This window comes from Rhinatrema bivittatum, chromosome 15 (genome assembly GCF_901001135.1).
Source record: "Rhinatrema bivittatum chromosome 15, aRhiBiv1.1, whole genome shotgun sequence".
Classification (NCBI taxonomy): domain Eukaryota; kingdom Metazoa; phylum Chordata; class Amphibia; order Gymnophiona; family Rhinatrematidae; genus Rhinatrema; species Rhinatrema bivittatum.
In genome coordinates, this window is record NC_042629.1 from 37,226,337 (window position 1) to 37,250,363 (window position 24,027).

At 44.5% G+C, this 24,027-nt stretch overlaps 1 protein-coding gene across 1 annotated transcript in view; it reads right to left on the reverse strand.

Annotated features, from left to right (window-relative positions):
• Positions 1-208: 208 nt before the first annotated feature.
• Positions 209-24,027, reverse strand: part of USF3 (upstream transcription factor family member 3) — a 57,599-nt gene continuing 33,780 nt past the window's right edge. Inside the window, exons 6-7 of the mRNA XM_029578225.1 lie at positions 19,622-19,718; positions 209-18,309 (exon numbers count right to left, since the gene is read on the reverse strand). Coding sequence (XP_029434085.1) covers positions 11,864-18,309; positions 19,622-19,718 — 6,543 coding nt within the window. The 3' untranslated portion in view covers positions 209-11,863. The remainder of the gene's footprint in view (positions 18,310-19,621; positions 19,719-24,027) is intronic.

The window sequence follows — 24,027 nt, forward strand, 5'->3', positions numbered from 1 at the left end:
AGCAATAGAGTTTCTGCTTTAAAAAAATAAGACACCAAACTGCTGCCTCCACATTCTGCCTAATTTAAATCACACATGCTCCAATGTCCCTCTCCAACCAGTATTACCTGGTTGGGGAGGGACCATCCAGAAAAGTGCATAAATTGGATACAAAAACAGACCTAGAACATTTTCTCACTCATTGGAAAGCTTACTTTTTATTTATTTATTTTTTTAATAAAATAGGTTTATATCTTTACAAATTATTACAACCATTAAAATGTGACACTAAACAAAATTCCCAAGATTTTTTTCGCATCAGATATTTACATGGTAATTCATTGCATCTTTCAAAAGGGGAATAAAACCAGAACATGGGATCCTATTTACAAAGTCAGATAAGTCCTAACCATATTTAATATGGACTTAATTCATTGTTTAAAAAAAAAAATGCCAGCATGGCATGAAGAATGCTTAACCAGACAGTGCTGGCTTTTGTATACATATTACATTATTTAATACAAAGTAGTCACGTTAACCACAACCAATAAAGTTTGCACTCTTACTGTCCCATAGAACCACACAAATTATGACATTCTCAAATAACCACATTTTGTAGTCATTTGCACAATGCCACACGCTTTCAGAAAATTCCTCAGGGCAGTGTCCAATGATATAATATATACATAAAAAATAAAGACGTCCAGACTCTGAACAATTCTGTTTATAAATACTCATTTATCTGGCACAAGCTGAAAAAGCACTAAAAGCCTGATTTACTAGGGCTCTCCTCCCCCCCTCAATTCTGCATGTCTATAAGGAGTTTAAAAAAAACCAAACCAAAAATAATTTGTGAATCAGGCCCCAAGCGTGATCGGGCCTGGATGTACATCTTGTATGTCTCTAGGTGCAGGACAACACTCAGCAATTCCACTGCCGGGAAGCGAAGGGGGAAATTCCCATCCCGTGGCATCGCTAGGCACATGCCAGCGGGAAGTGAGAGATCAGTTCTCTCCTCCCTTAATGAATACTGTTCGTAGCACCTATTACCTTTTTAGAAAGTTACTCAACTGGCTGCAAAAGCCACAGGTACTTTTTACCTACAGACTGAAAATTATCTTAGTAAACTACCTGTACACCTGCTAATTTGTACAGCTATTTTTTCCTGGGGTAGGGGGGGGGGGGGGGGGGGACGGGACCATATAGTCTACCTAGTTCATAACAGTTTGTAGACTTCTCCAGGAACTTGTCCAAAAACTTTTTTTTTTTAAACCCAGCTACATCAACTGCCTTTATCACATCCTCCAGCAATGAGTGCCAGAACTCAATTGTGCATTGGGTGAAATAATTTTCTCCGATTTGTTTTAAAGGTGCTGCTTACTAACTTCATGGAGTGTCTCCCTAGTCTTTGTATTTTTTGAAAGAATAAATAACTGATTCACATTTACCCGCAAGTACAAACCCCTCCCCAGCTCCATCCACGAGAATGCCTCATCTGCTGGCGGTTAGTTACGTACGCGGTGGCACTATATCCACAAATTTATCTGTACACAGGGAAGGCAGTTTTCTGCAAGCCTATTGCAGTGGGTAAAACACTTGTTTATACCAATGGAAATGGCTTAGTATATTTTTACACTACTATATGATTTTTAAAACAATGGCAGGAAACAAGGGTCTGTGTGTATCATCATATAAACAGTCCATGCTTGCTGCCCTTAGCCATAGCACATTCCACACTGAAGCCACGGGGGACCAGGAGGGACGGTGAACTCAAACCCGCTCAGAAACCTGATTGGGTGAAAACAAACACAAAAAACCCCCACAAAAACCATTTATTCCAAGGGATCAACCCCATTTAAAGTTATTTAAGATGCTTTTTTCTTTTCTTTGCAGTTGGTAAGATGCAAAATATTTTGCTAAAGTTATGAAATCTGAACTAAATTCAGTGTCATGAGCAACATATTGCTGGGACTTGGGACAGGTATATGAATAAAAAAAAAAGTAATCAGTATTTCCATTAATACTACATCTGTACAACATGAGACAAGCATATGCAGTGAAAACTTACAGCGCCACCAGTTAAAATAATACATCTTTCTAAAACAGTATTCTTCCATTCAGCACACTAGAGCTACCCTGAAACCATTTCATTGGAACACCGGATAAAAGAACAGAACTTCAAATACATATAAAACTGTAAAGTAAAATAGGACACTGATTTACTAGTTTTACAATACAGCATGATTCCAAAAAGATGTGGCATAATCCTGCTTCTGAGCAGGGCATGTGGTCCAATAAGGATAAACACGTCTCTTCCCACTGTTATTTGCAAACTCTTTTTTACTATTTCAGTGATGGCAGACAAAAGGAGAAATTCAATTACAGCTCATACAAAGGATCTTTGCACACACACAGTCAAAGTACTGCTCCTTGCTGGCATAATTAGCAAAAGGAAACAGATAAGCAATTTAAAAAAAAGCACGTGGGGAACAGTTGCAAATTCTCCCATAAGGACTTCTGTTGTCTTCCACCAGTCCCAATGTTTTCATAAAAAGTTCAAAAAGCACCAAAATCTTATTTTAATGCCAATTATTAGGGCATAAAAATGCTGGAGCACAGCCAAAGTGATCTTTCTAGCAGAATAACTGAAATACTTAAACTTCATTAAATTATTTGCTATTTTGCCAAGGATTAAATCTTCATACAGGGGCAGAATCTTTTGCTACCCTGCTCACATCCACCACTGAACACATTTCATCTCGATGAGGACTATAACCCAGGGCCCAATCATCTCTGGAAGACATAAGACCAATCAGTTGGTAGAATTTCTACAGCAGCTCATATTCAAACTATACAAAATGCACAATGCTACTCTGTAGTAGAAGTTCCAGCTCTTAAATCAATCAGGCATACTGAAAAAATTAATTATGTATTTAAAAACTGATATTCGGCTCACATCACATAATTCAAGGCAGATTATTAATTGGGTGTATTGGTTATAAAGACCAACATAAAAACGATAAAATAATAAAATTCTGCCAAACAGCCAAAAACCCTAACTTCTACTCAAAATAAGAAAGGTGGCAAAAATATACTCACCTGGCAAAAAAAAAATTAACAAGCTGCTTCCAAGCCAAATACCTGCTGGAAAGTTTTCACTGCTTTCTTAAACGTGGAAGCACAATTCATGCCCTGCATATTACCAGGCAACATGCTCCACAATATATGTCCAATGACAAAAAAAACCAAACTGCAATCCCGAGCCTCATCCAGATATTTCACAAAATGATGGAATCAATAAATGGAGGGCATGAATCGAAACAAAGCTGCAGAATGGCATTAACCTATGGAGGGGTATTTTGCAATAGCTTGTGTGCCAATTTCACAATTTTATAGTTCTCACGCCATTCGATGGGTAACCAACGAAAGAACTGACCATCAGGCATGATGTGCTCTTGAATGCTTGTGCCCATCAATGTCCTGGCAGCAGAGTCCTACACCATTTGTGGCATCTTGAGTCACGCTACCCAGACCAATGAAAAGGGAATTACGATAATCTAAGTCCAAGAGCCTGTAAAACCGAACGAAAGTCCTGGGCAGCAAGCTGAGGTTTTAGTATACGCAGCATTAGACGCAGGGTGCATATCATGGATTAGGGAGTCCCATTCAGAGTAAGTTTGATACTCTTAGGGCTAGGGAACGAGCAGAACTTTTCTGGTTTCAGTGACCTTTTCAACAAGACCAGACCCACTGCCATGGCTGGTAAAAAAGAGGTATGCACATCTCTGTTAAATCAAATATCCCTTATCCCACTGCTACCTGGCATCATCTATTTGAATAAGCCTTGCAGTTTCTGAAACTTAATGAAACTCATTTTTGCAATCTGTGTACCAAGTGGTTGACATTTGGTTACAAAATGTTGTACAGTGGCAAAATTCTAGGAACTGAAGTCGTAAATTCAACAGGATGGGCCAACCTTCTTGTACTGAATTTGCTGCTACACAATTATTGTAAAACAAGTTATCACTGATCTTTATATTCTTGTTCCCTGTATGTACCCGGATCAGTCCAGGCTCCTGGGTTTTGCCTTCCCTCCAGCAGATGGAGACAGAGAAACATGAGGTGCCACCTGCAGTCCCTCAGTATTTCTCTGTCTCCAGCAGATGGTGGAGGTGCAAATCCTGCAGTCAGATTTAAAAAGAAAAAAAAGAAGAAAGTTAAAGCCTGCAATACCAGTTGCTTGCCTCCCAGGGGGTTGCTAGGTCCTGGTGGGGCCATCCCTCTTGGTTTGTGAGGCGGACGAGCAGGGGGTTGGGGACCCTTGTTTGCTCGGTCCCTGTTTACCAGACAGGGCAGAAAGCTGGAGGTTCCAGTTCCCTCGCCCTGAAGGAGGAACAGAGTCTGCTGCCACTCTTCTGTCAAGGCAAGTGCTACTTGTCTTTAATTTGTTTTTGACTTTAGCTTTAAGGTTTAAAGCTTTGTTTAAAAAAAAAAAAAAAAAAAAAAAGGGGGGGGGGGAAGAGATTAAGGCAGGGCTTCCCAAACCTGTCCTGGGGATCCCACAGCCAGTTGGGTTTTCAGGATATCCACAATGAATATGCATGGGATACATTTGCATGGACTAAGGCAAAGTGGGATTGCCATGGTTCGGCACACTTCCCAGAGTACTTCATCATAGGCGATCAGGTGGCTTTTTTTTTTTTTTTTAGTCCCTATTGCTCCAGTGGAGGTTTGTTTGTGCCGCGGCTCGGTGCCACATTTTCAATGCTGTGTGGGCCGAGCTGTGTCGTTGTGGAGATGCATGTGCGTCTCTCCCGCAAGGGCCAATGCTCCCGGTGTCTCTCTGGAGGAGAGCACACGTCAGGGAATGTGACAACTGCTTCAGCTCAGCACCGCGAGCCTGGGAGGCTCTCTGCATCGAGGCAGCCGGTGGACGACCCCTTCCCACTGAGTGCGGGAACGGAGACCATTTTGTCCACATTCTCTGCTGCCTCGCACGCTGGGGGGGGGGGGGGGGGGGGATTTCCCTCCTCCGTTATCTCCTGTTAGGGCCTCCGGGAGAGGTAAGGAGGCTGAGGGGAATCCTGCAGCACGTGAAGAAAATTCCCTAGAGGATTCTGATTCTTCCTCCTCTTCATCTGAGTTTGTCCTCTTGTTACATAAGGCCAGGAAAGCTAAAGCTGGGCAGGGAGCTTCAGTACGCTCAAGACCAGCGAAGAGGGCCTGGACCTCTAAAACAGCTGGTGGTGCAAGGGTCCAGCAGGTCCTAGGGGTCCCAGCACTATCTACTGCAGTGGATACCTCCTCAGACACTTCAGAGGAGGGGCATCTGCAGATCCAGGTTTTGCGGAACAAGATCCGGATCAGGTGCTGAACAAAAGCCCGTCTGTGGAAGGGGATGATCCCAAAGTGGTGCAGTTGCTCCACAGGGAGGAGCTAGACCCCTTGATTCCTGCGGATCTGGAAGAGCTAGGTATAAATGTCCCGTGAGAGGCATCAGGTTTGGATGAGGTGGACCCGGTCATGAATGGCCTTTGGAGTCCAAGGTCCTTTCCTTTTCACCAGTCAGTCAGCATGTTGGTGTTTAGGGAGTGGGATACTCGCCACAGGCCTGAAGGTCAGCAGAGCTATGGTTAAGTTTTATCCTTTGCCAGAGGAAAACGAACTCCTGAAGGTCCCAAAGGTGGATGCATACCTTTCGGCAGTTACCAAGATGACAACTATTCCAGTTATAAGTGCTACTGCCCTGAAGGATCTTCAGGCTTGGAAGCTGGAAGCACACCTCAAAAAGATATGAGGTGTCTGCTCTTGGGATTCGAGCGGCTGTCTGTAGTAATTTCATGTTGAGGGCTGGCTTGCAATGGGTTCAGCAGTTGCAAGCTGATAAGTCCTTGTCTGAGCCTGAGGTGGAGCAGCTGGAAGCTGTGGTGGCCTATGGTGCTGATGCGTTGTATGATCTGATCAGGACATCCTCTCCAGGACAATATAGACGACTGTTTCGGCCCGCAGGCTTCTCTGGTTGAGAAATTAGTCTGCAGATGTCTCATCCAAGTCTCAGGAGCCTTGCCTTTCAAGGGGAAGCTGCTCTTTGGTCGGGACTTGGAGGAGATAATCAAGCTTCTTGGGGAGAACAAGGTTTATTAACTGCCTGAAGATAAGCCAAAGCCGAAAGGGACTTTTCCCTCATGTTCCCGTTCCACAGGAATTGGGCGGTTTCAGCCTACCAGAGCATCAGGGAGCTTTCAGCGCCAGTCCTCGGGAAGGCAGCAGTCCTGGAACCAGTCCTTTCATGGGAGGCAGCCTAGCATAGAGGTTCCTCACAGGGCAGTGGTGGATCCAAGACTACCCAATGATGCCAGGCTGGTTGGCTCTGTTCTACGAGGAGTGGACCAGTATCACGTCAGACCAGTGGGTCTTAAGTGCGATGAAACAAGGATACGCTTTAAAATTTGCTCGGCCACTCAGAGATTTGTTCCTGGTCTCCATGTTCTTACGAGGAAAAGAAAATGGCGTTACAAGAAACCATTTGTCGCCTTCGCAGGCTGGGAGCCATTGCTCCTGTCCCCATGGAGGAGTGGGGGACAGACTTGTATTCCATTTATTTCATAGTCCCCAAGAAAGAGGGCACCTTTCATCCAATTCTCGATTTGAAAAAGGTGAACGTGGCTCTGAAGATTCCTTGTTTTCAAATGGAGACTGTGCTTGGTGACTGCCTTGGTACACAAGGGAGAGTTCCTGGCATCACTAGATTTGATCGAAGCGTACTTACAAATAGGCATCCGCCCAGGCCATCAAAGATAATCTGAGATGTGTGATTCTGGGGGAACATTTTCAATATTGCGCTCTAAACTTTGGGCTGGTGACGGCGCCCAGGACTTTCATCAAGGTGATGGTTGTGGTGGCTGCGGTCCTCCGGAAGGACGGGATCTTGGTTCACCCCTACCTGGATGATTGATTGATTTGGGTGAAGTCAGAATCTCTTTGCTGGGAGGCAGTGGATTTGGTCCTCCGATAACTACGATCCTTGGGGTGGTTAGTCACCTTTTCCCTTCCCAGACTTTGGAATTCCCGAGGGCACATTTCGATACCAGGGTGGGGAAGGTCTTCCTCAATGAACAGCGGATTTCCAAGTTACAAGCTCAAGTCCGTGGATTGTTGGAGAAGCAAGTACTCAGGGTTGGGATTACTTACAAGTTCTTGGGTCTATGGCTTCCACTTTGGAGTTGGTTCCATGGACGTTTGCTCACATGAGACTGCGACAATCTGCTTTACTATCCTGCTGGGACCCGTTGTCAGAACAGTTTCAGTTGCCTCTCCCACTTATGGAGGTTGCCAGGTCCAGCTTCTTGTTGTAGCTCCTTCCAAAGAAGTTGAGACGAGGGGTGGACCTAGATATTCTGGTCTGGACGATCATCACCACAGACACCAGTTTCTCTGGATGGGGAGAAGTATGTCAGAACCAGTCCGTCCAAGACCTGTGGTCAATGGAGGAATCTCTATAGTCCATCAATCGCCTAGAGGACTAGGGCTGTTCATTTGGCCCTACAGGCATTTCTGCTGCTGGTGAGGGGAAAGCCGGGTCAAGCATTGTCTGACAATGTGATGACAGTGGCTTATATAAATAGGGTGGCACCAAGAGTCAAGCAGGAAGCCCTGGAGCTTATCAGCTGGGCAGAACAGCGTCTGAAGCTGCTAGTGGCATCTCACATAGCTGGCTTGGACATGTGCAAGCAGATTTTCTGAGTCGTCAGCAGTTTGACCCCGGAGAGTGGGAGCTGTCAGAAGACAGCTCCCACTCTCCGGGGTGAGGCACACTGTGCATGGATCTAATGGTAACTTACCAAAATGCCAAGGCCCATGGTTCTTCAGTCAAAGGAGATAATGAAGCACGGAGGGAGTAGATGCCTTAGTTCTACTTTGGCCGAAAGACATCTTACTACTGTATGTGTTTCTGCCTTGGCCACTGGTGGCAAGGTCTTGAGATGCATAGAGGTTCATCCAGGCGATGTGATTCTCGTGGCACCAGAATGGCCGAAGTGGCCGTGGTTTGCAGACTTAACCTAGCAGTGGATGCCCTGGTGCAGCTAGCTCATCTGCCGAATCTTCTGCATCAAGGCCCCATATTTTCAGATCAGGCAGCTTGCTTTTGTCTAGCGGCTTGGCTTTGGAGAGGCAGTGTTTGAGAGACAAGTGTTACTCAGAAGGGATTATTGCCACTCTCTTGCAGTCCAGGAAGAATTCCACCTCTTTAGAGGGTATGGCTAGTGTTTGAGACCTGGTGCACGGATCAGGAAGTAGATCCTTTGCGGGCCTCAGTGGTTCATATTCTCGCTTTTCTGCAGAATGGTTTGGTAAAGGGCTTATCCTTCAATTCCCTCTGAGTTCAGGTGGCGGCCCTTGGCTATCTTCGAGGCAAGGTTCGGGGCTTTACCTTAGCTGCCCATCCGGATGTGATGAGTTTTCTCCGGGGGACCAAAACATTTGCGTCCTCCAGTTCATAAGCCTTGTCCCTCTTTGAACCTTAACGTAGTCCTTAAGAGCATGTGTGCAGCCCCATTCGAACCTCTGAGACGGGCGACAATGAAGGATCACACTTTGAAGGTGGTTTTCTTAGTGGCGATTTGTTCGGCTCGACGGATCTCGGAGCTTCAGGCATTGTCTTGTAGGGAGCCTTTTTTGAGAATTTCGGTGTTTCCTTGAGAACGGTTCCATCCTTTCTGCAGAAGGAAGTATTGTCTTTACACTTAAATCAGTAAGTGGAGCTCCCGTCCTTTCCTTTAGTGGATCCTTCGGCGCCACAAGTCGTTTGGACATCAAACATGCATTGCTGCAGTACCTGAACGTCATGTATAGTTTCCTCTTGTCAGATCATCTTTTTGTGCTTTACAGCAGTGCAAAGATGCATAAAGCATCAAGAGCCACGATTGCAAGGTGGTTAAAAGAGGCTAGTAGCTCTGTGTATATCTGTCAGGGTCATCCTATCTCACATTCTACCCTTTCCCAGGCGGCCTCCTGGGCCAAGTATCAGCAAGTTTCACTGCAAGAGATCTGCAGGGCAGCTACTTGGAAATCACTACACACTTTCGCCAGGCACTACTGTTTTAATATCCAGGCTCCGAAAGCCATGGGCTTCTGTGAAAGTGTACTTCGAGTGGGACTCTCGCAGGCCCACCCCGTCTAGGGAAGCTTGGGTTACATCGCAGGAGTCTGGACTGATCCGGGTATGTACAGGGAAAGGAAAATTGGTTCTTACCTGCTAATTTTCGTTCATGTAGTACCACAGATCAGTCCTGAGTCCCGCCCACTGGAGGAAAGGGAATTTTGGAGAGACCGCTCAAACCGTAATTTATAATTATTCTGAAGAATAGCATAGGTTTTGTTTGCCCTATACAGGGTTTTGTGTGGGCACAGTTATCTGTTCCAGTTTTCCACTTCCCACTGCTCGTTCAGGGGATATTAGTTGGTATTTGATATTTGTTTCTATTTTGGCTTGGGTATAGATCAACACTGAGGCAATGCAGGTGGCACCTCGTGGCAGTGTCAGCAAAACCCAGGAATCTAGACTGATCTGTGGCACTACAGGAATGAAAATTAGCAGGTAAGAACCAAAATTTTCCTTTATCAAGCCTGACATGTCCAAGAACAAATAATTTTTTTTTAAATGTTACAAAACAGACAAATTAGACATGATAGTTATATTTATGAGGTGTTTGGAAACCTGCCCACACAAAAACTCAGAAAGAAGGGCACAAGCATGGTCAACGCCATGCTAAATTAGAGGGCCTCCAAATGATGTCACTTACCATTAATGTCAATTCAACAAAATAAAGAGTCTGCTACAGATTAATTACTGGTTGTACCAACCTATATATTCTTATCTGCACACAATTTCCCCTGCCCCCCGAACCTGTGATACAGATGTGTGATAGATATCCATCTGGTTTTCTGGTTCTGCTGAGAACATAGGATTAGGCAACTCTGGTCCTGTGGGGTCACAAATAGGTCTGGACTTCAGGATATCCATAATGAATATGCATGAGGTATATTTGCATGCGTCTGATATTGGAGAAATTCATTGCAGAATTTCCAGTTTTCTACTACTTCTTTCATTTCTCTTTGGAACTTGTCTTGAACACTTTTAAAAATGGCCTAGTAGCAGAGGTGGTGAAGGCCATCGCTGTAGCAGATTCTGAGCATGTTGGGAAAAGATGTGACAGGCAATGGGAGAAAAAGGGTAAGAGGTGGGAGTAGGTGTTGGGTTGCATATGGGAATTTGTGTGCACATAATGAATCTTAACTGGGCAGACTAAATGGGCTATTTTGGTCTATCTGCTATCATGTATTATTGTTACTAAAGGACAGAGATGGGGTGGATCCTGTGTCTAGCTGTAGCATCACAATGCAGAATCTCTTGTTGTCTCTTATCAGGTGTATACTGTGTGCATATTTTTATATATGGATGTGTGAGTGTAAGATATGTACATATTTTACTTGAGCTCTCAATCCTTTGTTTACTACTTACTGTCATATCTTTCCTCCACCACTTCTCCCACTAGGCCATTTCAACTTTAAAGATGATGCTCAGTAAGAGTATCCAGACAAGTTCCAAAGAAAAGTGAAAATAGCAGTAACAAAAAACTTGAAATCTTGCAATGAAATTCTATGTTCTCGGCAGGACCAGAAACCAGATGTGGAAGGGGAATCAAATTAAGGTAAATGGTATAGAAACAACAGCATTATAGCTTTCCACTAAAAACCTAATTTAAGGATCATGCATATTTTTCTTCTCTACTATGCAGGCTGCCCCAGGCAAACATCCTGACATTTTCAAAAACAAACAGAAAAATATGTAAGTAAATGTTACTACCCAAATTTTAAGAGATTTTAAAGCAGACAGAGGTCAATATTCAGCCGCAGGCAGCCAGATAAAACGTATCCACCTGACTTCAACTGGTTATTCAATGGCATGGCACTACCGCTGAACATATTCTGTAACCTCAACATTAGATGGATAACGCTTATCCTGCTAACTTTACGATTGCCTTGAGGCACGGCTAAAGTTATCAAGTTAGTTAACCAGATAATGCTTAGTACTGGCGTTATACAGCTCTCTGTGCTCTTCCCTGGGATGCCCCCAACATATCCGGCTAAAATATAACTGTGTACTGCAGCAGCTATGGCAAATTTTAAAACCATGCTTTGTCCAGCTAACCGTCCCAAACTTAGCTGGCCAAAACGTATGAATAAGACCTGAGAGATTCCAAATAACAAAAATCAAACTTTGGCAATGGAGACTGAACCATAACAAAGTTGAACATCTCCATCTTCCAGTTAAGCACTACAGAACACCAGTTAGATGTATAGTCATTGTCTGACACGCAAAAAAATTGGTTTACCCCACAAATATACCCCATCCATTGGAATCTGACTACACCGCACATAGCCAATGATTGGGCACTGCTCGATAATTATCTGTACAGCATCCTGTAAACATAGCACATCATCTGAGGTCGTTATCCCTATATCAGATCACTGCACCTCATGAGGAAAACCTTGGAAAAAATGCTTAGTATATCTGGCCCATGATCAAAATATTTGTAGGCTCCAGAAGTACCAAATTTGCTGCCAATAAGTACTGATGGAGACGCTGGTGCTAGGAAGTCAGTATAGACATGCATCAACCCTCATAAAAATAAAACATCCTTCATAAGATAACAGCCCCTAGGTACCTGAAGTCAAGATTTTCACATTTTAAAGAGGACTAAAATGCCTGATAAACACCAGAAGCCACAGGCTTCCCAGGATCAAACTATCTCTTTCAATATGTTACATTGAATCTTTTTTTTTTTTTTTTAAATGTAATTCATGCACAATGGACTTGCTTTCATACAGCAGAACTACAATCATGACCTAAAATATGGCTTATATTATGGGCAGGACGATTTGAAGACTGCTTGGAGGAGTCTGAAGCTGAAGCATTTGAGATTGAAAGTAAAGGTGACATGGCTGAACCATCTGGAGGAAGAGTTGTTACTATTTCTGGAAACAAAGATGTCAAGTTAAAATTGGACAAATGGGAAGGGTTGGCCATGTGCATTGGCGGTATGTCAGGGAGGAGGGGAAAACTGGGCTGAGCAAAGCCAACTGGTCTGGGAGGAGAGAGGATTGATCCAAACCTGTTGTTTATACCTGCTGTGTTGGGCTTTTCTGTGCTTGGATTCGAAAACATTTGATTAGAAAAATAAGGAATAGAAATATCGTTTGACAAGCTAGGATGAGCCGGGGAATAGGGTGGATAGAATGAAGGCAGTGTGTTCTGAGGATCCACTGGGATTAGGGCTGGAGTGCGAGTAGGACCGGGCTGGGTAACTGGTGGAATGAATGATGGATTAGTATTTATCGCTGGATTTATACCACCCTCTGGAATGAACGGAAATCCAAAATTTTGAGACAGAGCGTGCTGATCAGGAGTAGCATTGTCATTAGATGCTTGAGGGTTGTCAGACATGAAACGGACTATGCTGGTTCTTTTTTCTGTGGCAGACTGTTGACGCCCTAGAATCATGCTACCACTGGCAGCCAGAGGAAGATGGGGAAGACTAGGGTCAAAAACATTCCCATGTCTCTGGACTCCCGATCGACGAATTTTGGAGCTTCCAGCATCTTGAAGAGGATGTCTTGAACGCTGAGTAACTGAAGAGTTTGGCTGACGGACAGAGGTCTGCCCTTGATCAGCACTGCCACGTGAAATGGATGGATGAGGGAGAGGTGGTCGGACCACTCCATGCATGTTATTGGAAACTTGTGCATTTAAGTGGTTCTTGGTACCTTGATTATCTGTCATCCTCATAGGATTAGATTTTTGCACTGAAACATGAGGGCTCGTGTTTCGACCCTGGATTTCTCCTGATGAAGAACTTGAAAAGGGGATATTTAAAGAATTGTTCCTGGAATTAATTGTACCCATAGACAAGTCACAACTTTCCCTAGTTTGACCTTCGCTGTCTCTCCGGAGATGAACACCCTCTCGTGCTGGAGGACAACTGTACTCAAGTGTAGTGGATGGACCACACTGTGTGTTTCGCTGATGATCCGATATTGATCTTTGGCTTCCACCAATCTGTTCTCCAAGATGAGGGGCAAGTAAACTCTGCATAAAGCTCTGGTGACAAGAATTTTCATTGTCTCTTGGTGGAATAACATTTGCTGTTGGAATCCCCTGGACTGGCGGATAAGGTAATCTCTTTTGCCGATCCATGGGTGGACCAATATTTTGACTAATTCGAAAAGTCTGTGGCTGCATGCTCCTGTGGGTTGCTGCGGGATTTCCTATTTCATTGTTTCTTGAAGTCTGAACTTCAAAAGTGCTTGGTGGCTGTTGATTGGAACCACTTCCCTTAAATGTCTGACAATCAGACAATCTAACATCAGAGCTAATGTTGTGGTCTATAGAGGTATGACTCTGCATGTTATGAATTGATAGTCCTTTATTCCTGGAAGTATCAAGATAGCTTCTCATATCAAGCTGGTCTGACACTCTAGGACCCTGAATTGATAACCCCATCCTCTGCTCAGAGTTGGAAGGTGTCTTTCCAATAAGAGCCTCTGCAGAATAACTAGAAACTCTGTTTCTTTCTTGCCTGTGTGGGGCACATGTCATATTCGATGGTCTTGATACAATACTTGGCTGCGACACCATTTGCTGCTCCATGCCTCTGGAAGTCATGAGCCTCTGTATCTGGTTATGCCCTGATATATGTTCTGAAGAAATCCCTGAGCCTTGTTGTCTATTTCCAACATCCTGTGGCTGTTGATGGACATCCTGACTTAGATGACTTGGCGGATGACTAGCATGATGGTTTCTGCTTGTTGCAGGGTTTTCACAGCTTTTGTCAGGCTGTGAAGCCCCAAAGTGTTGTTGCATTTGTTGTTGGATTTGCTGGTGGCGAGGATGGGGCTGACTACCCTTTTGTCTAGCCTGGTCAGTTGCATGATGCTTTTGCTGTAAAGAAAGTTGAGTAGGCTGGGTTCCTTGTATGAGGTTGCGTTTCTTCTGCATCTGTACTTCTTGTAATGCTCTCTGCTGGTGGACATTATGGGACTGTGAGTGAACTGAGCTCTCAGTATGTGAAACATGCTGCTGCTGATACAAGTGATGCAGGTCTCGTATTTGCCCAGTCTGCTGCTGTTGCTTTAAATATGGGTTGTTATTGTGGATATGGGATACAGCTTGAGCAGGAACATGCTGCTGAAGATGCTGATTACTCGTCTGACCTTGTTGTGGCTGATCTGAAATTGGAGGCTGAGAGTTACAGTGAATGTCAGCTTGCCTCAATGAAGTATTCATAAAGCTGCTACTAGATGTGAATGGATTAAGGCTATCAGCGTGCCCTTGACTATTTACTGTCACCACGGAATTTGATGAATTAGAAGCAATTTGACTCGCTAAAATTTTTGTTTGTTCACCAAGGCTATCAGGAGTCTGGCTTATTGATGACATTCCTTCAAGTCTCATAGATGGCGCTCTACACTGCTTCTGCCTCTTTGCTGTAGAAAGCAGAAGATCATCTTGGACTATACGTTTGCCAGAATCTTTGCGACTTTCATTTGCTTGCTTTAAGTGTAACTCTTGCATCTGGGGAGCTTGCATGATAGTGGCCCTAACAGTCTGAAACTTATCTTGAGAATATTCAGCCAACAAAGGTGGTCTAGAAGACTGGCTAACAAAGGAACTAGATGATATTGGGAGGTTAACTGAAGTATGTACTGCTGGTTGCTCTGATGGTAGAGATAAACCTGAACAGCTTATAAGAGGATGTGCAATGCTACCCTGATGTATTAGATTATTTATACTTAAACTTGTTACATTTGCAGAGGTTGAAATCTGTAGAGACACATTTGATGTTTCAGTTCCCACAGAACAATCTGGCTTCTCTATAGGTCTACTGGTATGTACTGTCTGTGCCAGATCCAGAGAATTAAATTTATTTGCTGTTGCTTCTATCTGTAACACACTGCTGTCCTTACATGACTGAGCTTTAAAGTGCTGGTGATGCTCTGCTGTCAAAGACAAGACTTCCGCAGTCCTCGAAGCTGCATCACTGATATCAACTTGCATGCCTACATGGCCTCTGTCTATGTTTTCCTGAGCAAAAATTGCTCTTGCTGCTATGCCTACTATGTCAGTATGTTCAGAAAATGTACAGCCACTGAAAGTATGTGAAGACGCATTAGCCACATCTTCCCTACCTGCATCCGGGAGCATGGATGCAACAGAGAAAGTGCGACTGCTACCAGAACTGGTAGACATGGGCGAGTCTGCCTGTCTGCTGCCAAGCAATGAGCTTCCGGACACTTCCTGATCAGAGATACAAGAATGTTGTGGGGTTATATTTTCACCTTCGGTGTTCATTAGAATTATTTCCTGCTTCTCAGGTAGGTTGACGCCTGTCTCTATTGATTTGGTGGAAAATGGATTGCCTTCCAGGGTCAAAGTTATACTTTTTTGAGCTGATGTTTTTTCTTTTGCAATATCAGACAGCATTCTACTGAGACCTGGACCCTCTAACAAATCTGCAGTAGTCTCCATTTCAGTTGAGGACTCTTGTGTGATGGCGCATGACTGAGAAGTGCTCACAGAGTCAGCAATGCAGGCTGTCTGGGTACTGCTCTGGGGTGCCGATGCCCCAGAAATCTGAATACCCGACATACTGGGCTCAGTAGAGGATATAGTTATAATGCTTGTAACACATGACTTACAGCATTCAGATGACACTGGGCTCTGCAACAACTCATTCTGAGCACTACACGTTGGCAAAAGCGAAGTGGAAACTTTGGGACCAGATGTGACAGATTCAAACTGTTTTGCCATTGCTGATTTGGGGACGGATGAACAGGGCACGTCTGTCTTGTTAAACTCTTCTCCAGTGCTCGACAGCCCTACATTCTCAGAATTTAGAATCTCTTTGAAAGGACTGTCAGAATTGTTCTCACCTGTTTGGGAGACCATGTTTGTTTGACATACTACAGATGTTTCTGGTATCAGAGAGGCATTTTCTAGCAGCATCTGCCCTTCAACATTAGAATGTGATTTTGAAACTTCCACCTTTGTAGAGACAAGCTTCACTTCATCTGCAGCTTTACTGGCTGAAACAGCCTCTTTGCTGGTTGTAGATCGCTTTTTAGCATTTGACTTTTTATTTGCCTTTTTCAGCTTGGCAAATGACGGTGAACCAGCAGGAGGTTTTACCAAGGAAGAGTTCACTGTATCAGAAAGACTGTGTAACCCTGTTAAGCTTTCAGTAGTTATAGAAGGCGTGGCAGTTGTAGAAACAGAAATGCAATTAGTTGAGGCAGTTGGGCCAGGTGCAGTGGTTGATGGATTAGTGGGATTGTGGAGGGCCACCTGTAAGCAGTTCTGCCCAGCCATTTGTGATATACTTTGACTGAGACTGGCTAGAGCACCAAAAGTATTGAGGGCAACATTGGTATTAGGATCTTCACTGGTGGTAGGCTGAATAATTTGCATAGGGGTTTGGTTTGAGGCTCCAGACGAGGACATTACGGGCTGCAATGCAAACAACTGCCCATTTAGAGAAATAGTTGGTGGTTGCTGCTGCTGATTGGGCATTGAAACTGAAAGAGATTGAGTAGAGCTGGAAGCTGATGAAGATGAAGGCCTTGGCAATATATGAACCAGATGCTTCCCCCCAAAAGTCTGTGGTACAGAAGCATTTTGTACAGAGCTGTTAGGACAAGCTACAGGACTGACTGCATGAAGAGGCATTCGGACAGAAGTAGGCGCCTGAGCCGAGAGGAGAGACAGAGGATTAGGATTAGCAGCTTGGATAATTACAATCTGTTGCCCTACAGCCTGGTGAGGAACTTCCGTTCTGATCACTGGGGGGCAAGGGGGAGCATTAGGAGGCTGGAGTATTATAACATTTTGATTAGCTGGAGTTGGGGCAATAGCTGATCCAACTGGCTGAGTCATATGAATGACTTGCATGGCTGAATTCATCGGAATGATGTTTCCTCTAGATTGGGTTTGATGTTGTGGCTGAGCTATTAACGGCTGCATAGGTATAGACTGACAAGAGATGAAAGTACCAGTTACTTGTTCAGTTGGCTGCCCTCCTCCAAGCAGGGAATTATTTAAGCCAACACTATTAGTTGCCTGCCTGTTATGGGTAGATGTGGAAGCAGTGCCATTTACCGGCTCATTTAACAGGGTAGGTATAATATTGGAAGGAGCATGGTTTAGTGGCTGCACGGTATTCCCTGCAAGTTGTAAAGTAGTCCACGTGGTTTGCGTGTTTCCAGTTGAAGGGATCGGTTTAAGACTTCTTACATTTTTCAAGTCAGAACTACCACAAGAAGCAGTCAGAGAAGTAGAAAATGACCAAGTGTCTAAACAGCTGGAAGAAAGCGTGCTTAATGTTGACAGAGTCTGAACCGCTGCTGTGGAAGTAGCCAGTACTCTAGGATTGTTTAAGTCTGTGCTTGTATCAGCACTGACTGGAGAGAAGCTGTTTACAATAGCCACTTCCACAGGCTGTATAAGTGCATCTGTGGCTGACCTCACAAAACTTTCTTGGAAATCTTTTCCTGACTCCTGCAAATCCAAACAAGGTAAGTTTGCATGTGGCTCTTGAGAAGTCAATATTGAAACAGCAGAAGGGAGATTTGCGTTATGCAAAACAGCTGCTTTTGGTAACTTGATGCTTTGCAGCCTGCTGTTGCTGTCAGAAACGTGTTGCTGTGGGTTGCTGGAGGGATGCTGCTGCCGACTGGCCATCCCAGTCTGGAAGCCATCCTGTGAGCCTGTGCTGGCAGAAGCAAGTAAGCTCTGCTTGCTCTCTTGAGTGGAAACCTCCAGGATGCTTTGAGCTGGAATGGTTAAAGGAAGACAGAGTGGACCTTCTTGGCTTGCATTTGAAACAGAGATGCTGGTCTGATCCAAAGTCTTGTTTTCCGCCGTGTAGACAGCAGAAAGAGTCACTGGTGTCACCAAGTTGCAGGTTCTCTGTACTGGCACAACGTTTGCCGTTTGTTTCTGTAAATTGTGACCCACATTAAAGGTTATGCTTTGTACAGAAGCACTCTGGCCATTCATTCCAAGCTGACTCCCATTTGAATAGACTATGATGTTCTTCTGAACCTTCTCGGTGGGAATAACGACAGGGACCTTTGCATTTTTCAGATTCCCTCTCCAGTGGATCGTGGGGTCATCGTATAGACAGATGTCGTTTGCTTTTAATAGTTCTATATAACGACCATTTTCCTTCTGGATCTCATAAAGCTGTTTTCGAAGCCTTTTTATCTCATCAGCTGCAAAACAAAGAGAAGCATCTTAAAAAGTGTAAGCTGTTACTGAGTTAGGCTTACACAATGGTCTGCATTGCAAAGGTTACATAATAAAAAGTATTTAGCAGACACTAAACTTCAAAGTTCCCCTTCATTGTTAAGTCACTGTGAAGACAAAATGGCATGGCTACTTCATATACTGCTCAGTTCTTTTAACGCGGAACTATCTTGTTGCCCCCACATCACTAAGCTTTAAACTACAGCATGTGAAGTGGTTCCTCCCATAAGCTCCAGCTTTAACTACTCGAGCGACCATCACTGGAGAAGAGTGAGTAAAGTCAGAAAGAAATGAAACCTACTCACAGATTCAGGAGGACCACCAGGGCAGCAGTCTCATAGCATGAGCAGGCAAACTTTTGGACCTGAGGTTATGCTGCTGAAGCAGGAAAATACAGGGCTTTCAGCTTGGTAGTTCCAGAGGTGGAGGAAACCACTGCAACACTACAGGCTAGATGGAAACTGCCCATGGGCCACATGTGGCCAGCAGGCCATAGTTTGCACTTGCCTACCTCTTTATTGGAGGTTGCTATTGATTGCACTCATCACATAAACATTATTTATATCTATATACACACGCATTTAGCCATAACCTGTAGATCAATACAAAATTGCAGTCCCTAACCCTTGTCTTTCCTAATCAATCCTTGAAATACGATATTCAAAATATTTTCCCTTTAGTAGGGTTACCTATTTTCTTAACACTAAGGGGACCTGGGAACCATTAGGGGCATTCAACCAATAACAACTTCCAGACCATAACTCCAACCCAAAAGTGCTTTTGACGCCATGCTGAACTTTGGGCCAAATGGTCTCTAGCAAGGATGCTGCAACTTCAATGCAACAATACTACAAAATAATGAACCAAGGTGTGAAAGAATAAAAAAGTATATCCCACAAGAATGATCTCACTCAGAAAATATCGTATATCTTGGAAAATATAACAAATGCACGATAAACGAGGTGTAAGCGACCTTCATATAGCACTTAACAGGCACAAAAACTTTCGAAATCCTAGTAAATGAGTGTGCTAAAGTATAATCAATCATCGGTCACTGAATGGATTCCCACTCAACAGTAATACATTTTTTTTATATATATTTTTCTTTTGCAAGTAAAAACTAAGTAAATGAACTTATCTTGTGCATGCTGGATTTAAAGATAAAGGCAGTAAATTCTGAGCACCAGGGCACATAGACCATCACAGTCTTCCTCTGCAGCCCTAAACTCCGACCCAATGCATGCACACACAAACCAAGGTCAAACACTCAGTGCTCACCTTGTTCTTTATCCCCTCCGTTCAGCAAAAGTTCATCATTTTGTCTTTTAAGTTCTGTTATATACTTCCAGGCTTGATCCAAAATCATATTTTTGCTCTAAGAAACAACATTGGAAGTGTATTAAATATCTTGAGATGAAGAAATGCAAGAGGTAGAAAACATTTATATGAAGGAAATCTAACCAAGGCAGTTGCTGCACATCGTACTGGATATTTATACCCTGGAATAGGTAGCAAGATAATAGGAATATCGACATTGCCCAGGCTTGGCTTTAGAGTTCACCTACTGTTACCAAACCATTCAGTTTCAGCGTGGTTGCATTTAAATATTATACACATTGAGTTCTTGGCTACCGGAGGGTGACAGCAGGGAAGAACTGACCTTAAGGTCAAGACTTGCAGGATTGATTGTTCCAGTTCTGTGTATGGATGGCTACCTCACCCTGCATGCAGGTGAAAGATCAAAGTTGTGAAATACAGAAATGTTTATTTTTGCCGGTTTGTGGCAGGTCATGGGGCTGCTTGTTACTGGAGTACAAGTTTCTAATAACAGCGGATCCTCCTTCTGGAAATTAGCTAATATGAAGAAGTTTACTCAGGAAATTCAGTACAATATAGTGTCAAGCTTACCTCTGTCAAAAACAGACCGTGGGACAGAACCGGCATTTTCTAATTGCTTTCAACTTGTAGGTTAACACGTAGTTGTGAATCATTTTTAATTTGAACATGTGAGTACACAATTAACATTACACATTAACACAGTCAAGCTCACTTAGTAGCCCATTGAAGAACAAGTCAATTAGATTAGTTGGTTCAGTCATTTTCAGTGTCTGTTGTGAAATTGCATGGTCAATATGCAGCTTGCAAGTAGTATGGTTGAGGCCCTAAGCTGTTTCCAGTAAAATAATATATCTTGCCCATTTAACATATATAGTAGATGGCAGATAAACAAACAAATTAGCCCATCCTGCTGCCAGCCATGAGGCTTGACAGTTTGTAGGATGATATGGTGATAAGGAAAGTTAGTGTATAGCACTGAATGATGGAGCCAGATTTAGTTGGGCATCAAAATAAAATCCAAGATGTTGCACTTGTTCAGAAAATTGTATATCTACTCTCAAAAGAGACAAATCAAAGCTGGCTGGCTTAGGCTTTCTTGAAATACAATATATATCTGTTTTGTCTAAATTTAAAATCAAAGCATTAGCTGACATCCAGTTACTGTGGAACTCATTAAAATCATCCAGAGGATATTCTGAAGGGAACTGTTCCCAAAATGCTTTCCCTCCTCAGCTCTAGCTGTCTTCCTGTTCTGGGAACCCGAGGTACCCAAAGGCACTAGGAGGAAGGGGTTGGAGCAGCTCCTTGGAGAGCACCTTGCCCAAAACAAAAATCCTGCAGGCCCCTAAAAAATTCCTTGGAAATAGTGGCCCAGGGTAAAGCAGAGTTGCTTACTTAACGGATATTCTCAGAGGTCAGCAGGATATTAACCCTCAAATGTGGGATGACATCATCAGATAGAGCACGGATGCGGAAAACTTATGTCAAAGTTTCTAGAATTTTGACTAGGCACACTGAGCATGCCCTATACCATGCATCCACGCGGGGTCCCTCTCCAGTCTTGTAACATAGAATTATGATTAAATAAAACATAGGAGAAGCCCTATTCCGTGAGATGCCGGGCGGGTTTCATGAGGACTAACATCCTGCTGTCCTCGGAGAACACCCATTACAGGGAAGCAACTCTGCTTTCTCAGAGGACAAGCAGGATGGTAGTCCTCACCGATGGGTGAATACCTAGCTCAGGCTGCCCCCCCAACACAAAGGGGACCAAAAAGACACCCAACCAGGTGCCAAAGGGCACACCACCACCAGTGTTGTTGGTAATAGAGAAGGAGATCTGCCTAGGGCCCATTGGTTGGGTTCTAAACCTCAAAACAGGTTCCGAAGGACAGGCTGGCCGAAACTATAGCGTCAGCCATCCCTATCCAGACAATAATGAGATATGAATGCGTGGAGAGAACGCCACATTGCAGCCTTTTAGATTTTCACGGGAACTGCTTGCAAGTGGGCCACTGAAGCTGCCATGGCTCTGACAGAATGAGCCTTGACATGACTCCCAGATGCAGTCCCACCCGGGCATAACAGGAGATGCAATCTGCTAGACAATTGGATAGTGTCTGTTTGTTCACCTTGGTGCGAATGGGGCCTGGAAAAGAACCAGGGCGATTGACTGATTAAGATGGAAGTCCATCACCACCTTAGGCAGGAACTTAAGATATGTGTATGCACTCTGTCATGATAAAAAACTCAGTGTAAGATGGATAAATCACTAAGGCCTGGAGCTTGCTGACCCTGCGTGCTGAGGTGACCCCCACCAAAAATATGACCTTCCAAGTCAGGTACTTCAAGTCATAGGTGTGCAGCAACTCAAAAGGAGCTTTCATCAGCTGAGCTAACACTGCACTGAGTTCCCAAGACACAGCAGGAGGCCTTAGGGGAGGCTTCAAGTGAAGCAGGCCCTGCATGAAACGTACAGCTATAGGTTGTACAGAGATGGGCGTACCATCTTCACACCTTGGTGGTATGCACCAATTGCACTGAGATGAACTCTAATGTAGTTGATCTTTAAGCCAGCTTCTGATAGGTTTAGAAAGTAGTCTAGCAATTTTTGGTGTGAGGCAGAAGAATAGATCTAGGGCCTTCTGCTCACGCCACATGGAAAACCTCCTGCACTTCAGCCATAGGACTTTCCAGTGGAAGTCTTTCTAGAAGCCACCAGGACTAGAGACATCCTCAGAAACATCAAGCAGTTGCAGGATTAACCTCTCAATATCCATGCTGTGAGCGACAAGGCCTGGAGGTTGGGATGCCACAGCCTGCCTCGATCTTGCATGATGAGATCTGGGGAAGTCCCCAGATTGATTGGTCTCTGGATGGGTAACTCCCATAGGAGTTGAAACTAGATCTTGGCCAATGAGGTGCTATGAGGATCAGAGTCCCCCTATCATTGCGCAGCTTCGAATCTTTGCCACTAAGGGAATCTGAAGATATGCGTACAGAAGACCCTTGCCCTAATGACGAGCAAGGGTTTTGGAGGCTGATTTGCAGGGGGATGCAAACAGATCTATATCCTGGCTCCTCCAGAGCTGATTATCCGATTCGCTACCCCTGGTCCAAGGACCACTCATGTGGTCTGAAGGCTCAACTCAGCCTGTCCTGGCCAGATACATGGCCCTGACCACCATCCAGTGGGAAAGGGTCCATGACCAGATCTGTATTGCTTCCTGACAGAGGCGGTATGATTCCAGATCTCCTTGCTTGTCGACATACCATGAGGTTTGCACAGCCAATCTCTGAAAGCCCATAGTGCATACCTGATCGCCCAAAGCTCCAGGAAGTTGATATGAGAAAAGCGTTCCTGAGCTTACCAGACGCCCTTGGTGCTGAGTCCATCTACATGAGCTCCCCACCCCAAGGTGGATGCATCCATGGTTAGGACAATTTGAGTAGTAAGACTTTGAAAAGTGATCCCCCGTTCCAGATTTGAAAATATCCGCTATCAGGACAATGAGTCCTGGAGAGATGGGGGTGACTTGGATGCAATCCTGGAGGCTCTGAGTGGCCTGGCACCACTGAAACCTCAGGGTTCTTTGGGCTCTGTGCTTGTGTAAATGTGCCAAGGGTGCAAATTGGACAGCTGTGGCTAAATGGCCCAACAGCCTCAACATGTGCAAGGCTGACACCTGCTGGCTCTATTGGATCTCTGCTGTGATGGTTGTCAAGGTGACAACCCTCTAGCGAGGCAGGAAGGCCTTGGACTGAGTTGTATCTAGCAGGGCTCCTATGAAGTCTAATTGAAGTGATGAGTTGAGATGGACCTTTGGGTAGTTGAGAACGAACCCTAGCGACTCCAACCAGCCCCCAAGATGGGCACAGAGGGTAATTTGGCGGGATACCCAATAGATTCAATTGGTACCCTTGACAGACTGGAGGGTCCATCGTCCTGTGTACGGGCAACTGTCCTAAACTCCCTATGAACCAGTCACAATCCCGTCTCTGGAGTTGACCGAGGAGCCAGCTGGGGGCTTGGGAGCTCTCTGCTGCCTAGGATGGCCGTGAGAGCCCCGATGGTGTGATCGGGAGCGGTAGTATAGGACAGTACTTCCATTGGCAAAAGAAAGAGACTTTCCTTGGCCCGTCTCTCCGGCCTCCTAGGAGAGGACAGGTCCGGAGTGCTGGTGGAGAGTTGGAAGGTTTCATGGTGGTCCTGAAGCTGAGCCACATCTCCTCTCACCCTATCTCTGAAGAGGTTCTCCTCAATACACGACATGTCAGTAAGTTGTGCCTGTACCTCCAATCTGAGTTCTGAGGCCAGCAGCCATGCCATTCTGTGGGCGCCTATG